We start from the raw sequence: 10,063 nt of genomic DNA on the forward strand, positions 1-10,063 counted from the left end.
ACCATGTGGAGGTATCAAGGAGGTAAAGCTAATAGGTCTTAAATTACATGACAAAAGAGAAAGAAGAGTCATAACTTACTCAAAGGTTTCAGTTTTTATATGACCGGTCGTATTGTTATCACGCTGGTGGAAATAGAAAAGTTAGGACGGAGCGTGATGATGTTCTGTTTTTGATATTATGCGTTTGAAATGATGAGAAAAAAAAGAAATAATCAACAGGCCAATTGGACTTGTGGATTAGGGAAGATTGATGTATTATTTGAGAATCATTTACATAGAATTAATAGACTGAAGTGTTAAATGAGAGAAAATTTGGAAGTCTTCGTATTTGATAGCTAAAGAGCAATCAGAAATATGGGAAGAAAACCGAGAATGTATAGTGTTACGGAAATAGGGAGGAGCAAGACAAGAGTGCCACATGCAGCAGAGCAAGAGAGATGAGGTCTGAGAAGAGGCCATGAGGCCTGACCACATCTAGACAGCTTTACAAGTTATATGTGGCTTCCAGTACCATATGTGGTATTGGAAATCTTTTATCATTTGATTGCATTCATTCAGCCTGTCTGTTCTATTAGCAAAGTAATTATATATTTACAAAAAGAAGACTTGTGTGTTCATACAGGACAGCAACAGGCTGGAGTTGTTGCCCAACCTCCTGCAGTGCCTCCAAGACCACAGCCCTCACAGGTAATTCTCCTAGGTATTCACTACTAAGCATCAGTTTTTATAGTCCCCTTAGTCAACTTGTCTGTTAGGTCTTTGATTCTATTCTAGAATTATTCTGAAGATCAGGAATTACATAATTGTCATTCTTAATGTGCACTTATTAATAATTCAGGGAAGGGGACTTCCCTGGTGACGCAGTGGTTAAGAATCCACCTGCCAATGCAGGGGACACAGGTTCAAGCCCCGGTCCAGGAAGATCCCACATGCTGCGGAGCACCTAAGCCCGTGCGCCACAACTACTGAAGCCTGTGCGACTAGAGCCCGTGCTCCGCAACACGAGAAGCCACCGCAAAAAGGAGCCCGCACACCACAATGAAGAGTAGCCCCTGCTCGCTGCAACTAGAGAAAGCCCGAGCGTAGCAACAAAGACACAACGCAGCCAAAAATAAATAAATACATTTATTAAAAAAATAATAATTCAGGGAAGCTAGGTCTTATTTTAGAAGATAAGGATTCCAATAATGATTTATTGTTTGAAAGAAGCTCAGAAGTGAACCAAATGATAATGTCTTGACAAAGGAGGGTTTAGAGGAAAGAGCCATGGACTGGGAGATATGAGGTGTCCACGTTATGTCCTGGATCTAACAGTGACTCAGAGTAACCTCCCTGCATCTCCCTGGATTTGTTACTGCGTCAGTGAAGGAAGTGTCAGATGACTTCTGCAACCCTCCTGCCAGGTCGAAGTTGTTTGCATCTGCATAAAACTGTTATGTTCCAGGATAGATTCTGGAATATAGCTTAGTTTTATGTGACTGACTGGCTACCTTTTACATGAATGAGTTCGGTTGATTTTTCTGAGTTAGATTCTTATAATGAAGTTGCTTATTTGCAGTTAAAAAGATGGTTTCCTAATCATCAAAGACACTGAAATTTGAATATTCCAGTATTTATTTTATCTAAAGTGCCAACAAAAATGCTTTTACTGTGTTAAGCTGTGAAACCCAGTGAGTTGGTCTCTTTGACTCAAGAACCAGTCTAGTGCAAGAGACAGAACTGTAAACAACAATTATAATAAAAGTGCTGCAGTAGACATATTTATAAAATACTTCGGCACAGCTTTTCTAGCTGGTAAAGTCAGGGATCACATTGAAAAGGTCTAAGTAAAATGAAGTAAGTTAGACTTAAGCAGAGACTTGAAAGATAAAATGGTATTTCTTGGGGAGAGGGCATTACAACCAGAAGGAATGGCATAGAGGTGTAAGGTGAGTCTGGCATATTCTTCAAGGAAAAACCATTGAGTTCAGTACAACTAGAGTCATGGGAAAGGAAATTAAAGAGGTGGAAAAGGGGCAGAGCATCTCCTATGTCATACTAAGAAGGTGGAATTTTTCTTATAGGATATAGAGAATTTTTAAAGGGACTTTTTAAAAAGACTTCAGATTTATTCCTGTAGCATCCTGTACTTACTTCCCTTGTCATAAAACTCCTCACACAGTATTTTAAACCCTTGTTTATTTATCTCTTGTCCTGCACTAGGCTTTATTAGGGGATGGGCCTTACTTGTTTATTCGCTATTATATCCATAGTGCTTGGCCAAAAGTAGATACTCAATAAATTTATTTTTCAATTGAAGACTTTAGAAGATTTGATCTGGCAAAGGAGTGGAGGACAAATTGAAGAAACGTGCACTGGAGTGTCAGAGAGTAGCTAGAGCACGGGTTTTCACACTTCAAAAATAACAATCTTTGGGCTTCCCTGGTGGCACAGTGGTTGAGAGTCCGCCTGCCGATGCAGGGGATGCGGGTTCGTGCCCCGGTCCGGGAAGATCCCACATGCCGTGGAGCGGCTGGGCCCGTGAGCCATGGCTGCTGAGCCTGCGCGTCCGGAGCCTGTGCTCCGCAACGGGAGAAGCCACAACAGTGAGAGGCCCGCGTACCGCAAAAAAAAAAAAAAAAAAATTTAAAAAAATTTTCTTTAGAAACAAATGGAACATTTAAAAAAAATAGCTTTTTTAAAGAATGAACAATTATGCAGTAGCCCGATTAAGAAAAAAATAGATGCATGGGGAGAATCAGAGATTAGGGCCAGAACTTCCCCTCTCCTGTGATGCCCTTTCTTTGCAATAAGAATTTTGTAGAAGTATCTTTTGTATTGGAGGTTTGTCATCTTAATTTTTTTAGTGTCTTAGCATTTCACTTAAGGTATTTTAGAGCTAAATGTTACTGTACCTCACCTCCCTGAATTTTCAGCTAGTAAAAAGAGCATCCTTATAATAAATTTTCAGAGAAAAAGAAGGCTACTCTCTGACACTGATAACACCAATAAAATGTCTGTTCCTCTATATCCTAAACCCTCATATAGGCTGCTGGTCCCGTCGTGCATCGCCCGGTGGATGCCGATGGCCTAATAACTCACACTAGTACCTCACCTCAGCAGATACCAGAACAACCAAATTTTGCAGATTTCAGCCAATTTGAAGTATTTGCTGCATCAAATGTAAATGAAGAACAAGATGATGAAGCCGAGAAGCATCCAGAGGTCTTGCCGGTCAGTTTTCAAGGGCTTATCTAATTTTCTGCTGGGAATCTTCTCATATCATGCTCAGAGGAACCCCTAAAAGAGCAAATAATAGAAGGGACATCAGCGAGTAAAATATCTGCTGCTGCTTCTTTTAGAGGATTTATATTCCCTAGGTCAGTGCTTCTCAATTTCTTATTGGCCTCAGATACCTGCTGGTTGCATAAAATGCTTAATAAGAATCAAAATCTGGGTGAGGGGTAGCTGTCACATGAAAAGACACAAACACAACCATCTGGTCTTGGCTAAAACACTGTTCTGGGAGTTGTACCTTAATGCTAAACATCTCGTGTGAGTTGGTGAATATTTCTGTATAATAAGAGGCTATGGTTACCATAGCTACACTCAGTTTGTATGAGACTAAGTCACTTTATGGGGGGTTGCATCTTACCGCTAAGCATTTGATTGTGTGATTTGGTGGAGATTGTATGAGAGGAAGTCACGTTAGTTAGACTTAACAGACTACAGGATGTCGAAATTTAATCTTTGCAGACAGTGTTCTGGGAGACTCTTTAGTTCTAGCAGCAAGAACTTCTCTAGGGATCCCTGTCTTCGCTAAGTGTAAATGTGGAGTTGGAGGGAACAGGGGAATTCTGAAGTCCATTCTGATTGTTTCAGTTTATACTGATCTTCTGTTAATACATCCAAAAATCTGATTGTTTGACTGGCGTAATTTAGACAAAGTGTTCTTATAGGTCTGAACCATGGAAGGTTTTCTACTAGCCACTTCTTCAATCCTGCAACTTTCTGCCTGGCCTGGGGCTACTAGGGAAATGGGCTGCACCTCCAGGAAGGCAGGGTGGGCCTAAGGGGAGTGCAGGTGTGTACAGGGTACTGGTACTTACTCGCCTGGAATGGACGCTTCCCCTCCCCCAACCAAAGAACTTCCCAGACAGTGCTGCACCCTCAGCCGCCCCCCACCCCCTCAGAGATTTATTACCTCCCCTCTCTGCCCTTTAGTAGTAGAGAATGATCATTTTATAAGGTATTCTCAAATTCCCTCTCATCTTCATCTCACGTTTCTTATTGTTAGAATGAATATTTTATAAACATTTAACTCTCTGATTTGTTACATGTATATTTATTCATATATGTATATTACTTATATATAATTTGTGACAATAATATATTCATCTCTAGGTTGAAAAAGCTTCTGATCCTGCAAGTTCTCTTCGAGTTGCCAAAACAGATAGTAAAATTGAAGAAAAGACAGCTGCTAGCGCTCCCGCCAATGTGGTATACAGAAGTCTTTTTAAATATTGATCATTTTATGCATATGAAAAGTTATATGAGATAATTTGAAAATCTTAGAAATAAAGTTCGAGATGATCTAACTCATTCCACTGCCTTTAACTGTAATATGCCTAGTCCATCTCAGAACACAGTCCACCTAGAGATAGAGATGATAGCCTATCATTTGTATTAATGCATGCCACAGGTTCTCAAATCTTATGTGCTTATTACAGTCTTTCAAACATATAAAGTAGAACTTCCTTATTTGTCATATTCAGTTTCTCTTATTGCAGTTATGAGTATAATAGGGAAAAATTATCAACCCTTTAAGGTTAATGTTATACTCTGTGCTCTTTTTCTTTAACTGTCTTAGGAATGATTTTTTTTCCCAAAAATTTATTATGAAAAATTTTAAACATACAGAAAGGTTGAAAGAATTTTACATTGTATATTAGTAAACCCACACCTTGATTATACCATTAGTATTTACTGTACTTTTTCTTCCAGTGTTATTGAGATGTAATTGACACACAACACTGTATAAGTTTAAGGAGTACAGCATAAAGATGTGACTTACTTACGTCATGAAATGACTGTCACAATATGTTTAGTGAATGGTCTTCATTTCACATAAATACAAAATTAAAGAAATAGAAAATATATATTTTTCCTTGTGTTAATATACTTGCTTTATATCTCCATCCTTCTCTCTAACTATATCAGTCCTTTTTATCTGTTGCTTGCATTTCAAAGTAAATTACAGATATCAGGACACTTCCCCTTGAGAAAAAAATTTTGGTAACTTTTTCTTGTCATCATTAAGACATTCCCAGTAGTCATGAAAACAGTGAGTGTTTCTGAAAGTGCTTAAATTCTACTTTCTGGACACTTTAATTTTTACTACATTTAGTAGTTCTGTGATTTTTTTAATAGTGAATTTTATTTTTGTCAGTTAATGGCAATAAATTAAAAATAGCACTTAACCAAAGAGATGGCATTTGGCTCTTGTTTTTATTTATTAACAGGTCAAATCAGGTTGTGGTAAATACCAGAATACCATATTTGATTCTGCTGAGGACACATTCACAGTTACCAATAAAATGTCCACTCATTTTCAAAAACTATAATTATTGTGCATCTTAGTTATGGATTTTTAAAGAATTACCTAGTTTTCCACTTCTTTATAAATTGTTTTATTCATTAAGATAATATGTCTTAGGATTTTTGAGTAGGAAAGCCTATGGAGATAATGGATGCATATTTCTGGAGACTCCCTTTTATAGTTATTGAACAGGTATATATCGAGTGTATCATATTTATGTTAAAACTGAATATGATAGCTTTGAGTCACAGAATTCGGGCCTCAAGGAGCTTATTATGTCACCCTATAAAAAAATTTGTCTAGTAAGTACATTTACAATTGTAGTGTCACTAGGAACGTTCTTTCCCATTGCAGTTTAAGTCAGTTGTTGCCACAAATATATAAATTGTTTCAAAGTAGGACAGGTGACTCTTAATTTTTGGAGAATGAATGGCTTAACAAAACCATATGATGTTGGCAAAGTGCTAACTGTGAATGTCTTCAAGAAATTATGAATGGAATTCATAATTATCATTATGATATAATCATAATCATTATGAATGGAATTCTTGTCTCCTAGAGCAAAGGCACAACACCTCTTGCTCCACCACCTAAACCTGTTCGAAGGAGATTAAAATCAGAAGATGAATTAAGGCCAGAAGTTGATGAACATACACAAAAGACAGGTGTCCTAGCTGCTGTTCTTGCATCACAACCTTCTATTCCTAGGTAATCAAAGCCATTCCTAAACACATGTAACTACTAGAAACAAAAAGCACAGCAATTAAAAATATCAAACTGAAAGGAATTATGGTCAGACTAGTCCTGTAGGTGAGCGTAGGCTTTCAGTGCTCCTCTTTGAGAGTCTTCTCATTTTTGAGCGGGTAGAATATTCTTCCCACTTTTTTCCCTTCTATTATTAAGTTCAATTCCAATTCCATTTTTACACTCTATTGCAAATCCTGGAGCAGACTTTAAAAATTATAGTGCAGAGGGACTTCTGTGCTGGCGCAGTGGTTAAGAATGCGCCTGCCAACGCGGAGGACACGAGTTCAATCCCTGGTCTGGGAAGATCCCACATGCCGCGGAGCAACTAACCCCGTGCGCCACAACTACTGAGCCTTCGCTCTAGAGCCGCGAGCCACAACTACTGAAGCCTGCGTACGTAGAGCCTGTGGTCCGCAATAGGGGAAGCCACTGCACTGAGAAGCCCATGCACCACAACGAAGTGTAGCCCCCGCTCACTGCAAGCAGAGAAAGCCCAGGCACAGCAACGAAGACCCAACGCAGCCAAAAATAAAATATAATAAAATTTTTTTTTTTTAATCTTAACCTTTAAAAGAAATTACAGTGCACAGTAACACTGATGTTTTAACTGTGGTAGTTCTAGACCAGGGATTGGCAGACAAGGGCTCTGGGCCAAAGTCAGCCCATGGCCTGTTTTTGTAAGGCCCAGGAGGTAAGAATGGGATTTTACATTTTTGTAAAAGAGAGGAGAAAAAGAAAAGATACCAAAAAAAGAAGAACATTCAGCACAAATGGTATGGCCCGCAAAGCTTAAAATACTTAACTGTCTGACCATTTACAGAAAATGTTTGCTGATGCTTGCTCTAGACTGACTTAAACTCAGGTGATTGTACAGAATAATCATTAAAACAACAACTACAATAATTAAGCCTCTGAAGCTTAGATACTTTTGGTGGAGCATTAAAACTGAGCAAGTGAGGTTGAGCTATGCTAACAAGGCAAAGATGCTTCCTCTGCGTTCTGGGTTTAGAGATCAGGGAAGAATGGAGAGAATTTAAAGATAAAAAATGAAGGTAATTTTTTTTATCTTCTCAGGTCTGTTGGAAAAGATAAGAAAGCTATTCAGGCGTCAATTAGACGCAATAAGGAAACCAACACAGTTTTGGCCAGATTGAATAGTGAATTGCAGCAACAATTAAAGGTAATGTAGTTTCTGAATCTTTATTTGGGAAGTTCCATGGACTCAGAGCCTCTTAGTGTTGAACTGGAACTTGGAGGAGATCCAGCAATTCTTAGCTAGTATGAAACTTTACACATAGCAAGAGAAGTGTAGATCTGAAGTGTTTTATATGCCTTTGAGTCCTTTAATAGTAAAAAGAATTTCCTGTACTGTATTCTGGTATGATTGCCTTATCCTACATGTATATAAGGCATCATATTCCTAAAATGTTTAACTTTCATAATGAGACCCAAGAGCAGAAATGTTGTGACCTCGGATACCTCCAGTATCACATGTGTGGCTCTCTACACTCTAATTCTAAAATGATTTGAGTATTGTTAATTTACCCTTTTATCAAAGACAACTCAGATTCTATTAAAATGACTTAAACAGGTCTAAAGATGAGGGATGGGGGCAATTTAGATCATCTCTAAAGTAGAAAAGACAAGTCTTAAATAGAAATGGTGCTTAGCGCCAGTGTGTACTCCTGTCATCTGTACTTGAGAGGAATGAGTTTGTTTTTCTTACTACTAACCATGATTTCTTTGAATCCCTACAAAAAAAGCTAACAGCCAGAATCATTTATGACTCATCAACATTATTAAGCATTCATGTCTTACAAACCAGTGGTTCTCAAACCTTAATGTATATATGCTTAATTAGGGGTCATGTTAAAATGAAAATTTTGATTTATATCAGGTATGGAGTGGGACCTGAGAATTCTGCAATTTCTAATAAGCTTCCAGGTGCTGAAGTTGCTGCTGGACTTTTGGCTCCACTTTGAGTAGCAAGGTTGTAAACCACAAGGATGAGGAAAGAGTCCATTGAAATGTAAAATGAATACAGAGTTATTGAGTCCCATAACATTCTTTTCATATTCCTTATGTAGCCTTTATCACATTGTCCATATCTATGGCACATTTGTCTCTCTGTCCTAGTAAAACTGAACTTGTTGAGGGTAAACCATAATCATTTCTGTTTAGGGTGACCATATAATGTTCAAACCAAGGTACATTTTTTTTTTTTTTTCTGGCTGCGTCGGTCTTAGTTGCAGCACGCAGAATCTTTTGTAGCAGCGTGCGGGTACTTCGCTTTGTTGTGGTGCACAGACTTCTCTAGTTGTAGCGTGTGGGCTCCAGAGCACATGGGCTCTGTAGTTGTGGCGCGTGGGCTCTCTAGTTGCGGCACACGGGCTTAATTGCCCCGCAGCATGTGGGATCTTAGTTTCCCAACCAGGGATCGAACCAGTGTCCCCTGCACTGCAAGACGGAGTCTTAACCACTGGACCACCAGGGAAGTCCCCAAACCAAGGTACTTTTGAGAGAAAAGAGAGAGATGTGTTAATAGGCCAGGACATCAGAGATAAACTGAGACTGTCCTAGATAGATTTGTAGCTATCTTGTCTCTGTCCCCAAAACCTTGCACATGTTAGGCATTTGATAAATGTATGTTAAAGGAATAATATTCTTGTATAACTCTCTGATCAAAGAAGATATTCATAGCTGTTCTATGATTATGAATTTGGTCCACTGTAAAGGAAGAATGTAAAACTCATGACAAGCTTGCTAGTACCATACCTCGAAGATGAAAGTTTTATTAATGCATGATTTTCTGAAGAACTAAGGAAAATCATAGCAACATGTATATAGGAGCTATTTTAAAAATCACTTTTCTCATTATCTCTGAGGACAGAAAATAGGAAGTATGGTACCAAATAGGAAGAGATCATCCTGGTTAAAACACTATTCTATTAGTATGATAGAGAAAAAGAAAAAAGGAAAATGGATGAATTAGAAGTTGTGGGCTATCTGAAAAGTCTGCTCAAAATCAACAGTAATTAGAAATTCTGATTACAAAATACATTTATTCATTGTGAAACTGAAACTCAAAAGGTGGTTCAGGAGTTGTTATGACCAGATGTAATCACCAGGGGAAAGAATCTGTGTTAACTGATTCATCTACGGTTACTACAGGGGTAGGCGTTATGCAAAATTCATGCATCAGTAACTATCATTTGCAAATATTGGCTTTTCTGATAATGAAACAAACAACATTTTATTGCCCTGACTTAAGAAATAAAGATTTAATTAAGATCACATTTTAACATTACATACATATAAAGAAACTACATTTCTAAAGTAAAATATCCTTTTAAAATATGAAGTTGTCCTTCCTCTTCTTAACAAATTTAAATTGTTTTACTGAATGCAGAGCTGTTGTTAGATGTGCCTTCATTTTTATACATGTTGAAACGTAACTTGGCTTTGCATCTTTTTCAGGATGTTCTTGAGGAGAGAATTTCCCTGGAAGTTCAACTGGAACAGCTTCGACCATTCTCTCACCTATAAGCCAATTGCCGTTAACTGTGAACATACCCATTTTTAAGCGGTTTTGGGTTCAAAGCCAATTTGGAGACCCAAACGTTCAGCTCACTGCTTAATTCAACATTAAATTTTATGATTCTGTTTCGCCATATGTGTTCACCATTGTATTTAAGTACCTTTTATTTTTTAATTGCAACAATAAAAGGGTCAGGATGA

At 38.0% G+C, this 10,063-nt stretch overlaps 1 protein-coding gene across 5 annotated transcripts in view; it reads left to right on the forward strand.

Moving 5' to 3' along the window:
- REPS1 (RALBP1 associated Eps domain containing 1) overlaps window positions 1-10,063 on the forward strand; it is a 73,203-nt gene extending 63,140 nt beyond the window's left edge. For 3 of the 5 annotated variants that reach the window (XM_065888507.1, XM_065888508.1, XM_065888509.1), the window contains 6 exons: window positions 623-687; window positions 3,028-3,213; window positions 4,384-4,479; window positions 6,138-6,286; window positions 7,400-7,505; window positions 9,803-10,063. In XM_065888507.1, the coding sequence (XP_065744579.1) occupies window positions 623-687; window positions 3,028-3,213; window positions 4,384-4,479; window positions 6,138-6,286; window positions 7,400-7,505; window positions 9,803-9,871 (671 nt within the window). In that variant the 3' untranslated portion in view covers window positions 9,872-10,063. The remainder of the gene's footprint in view (window positions 1-622; window positions 688-3,027; window positions 3,214-4,383; window positions 4,480-6,137; window positions 6,287-7,399; window positions 7,506-9,802) is intronic. The other 2 variants (XM_065888510.1, XM_065888511.1) reach the window with 1 other exon arrangement.

This window comes from Phocoena phocoena, chromosome 12 (genome assembly GCF_963924675.1).
Source record: "Phocoena phocoena chromosome 12, mPhoPho1.1, whole genome shotgun sequence".
NCBI classification, from domain to species: Eukaryota; Metazoa; Chordata; class Mammalia; order Artiodactyla; family Phocoenidae; genus Phocoena; species Phocoena phocoena.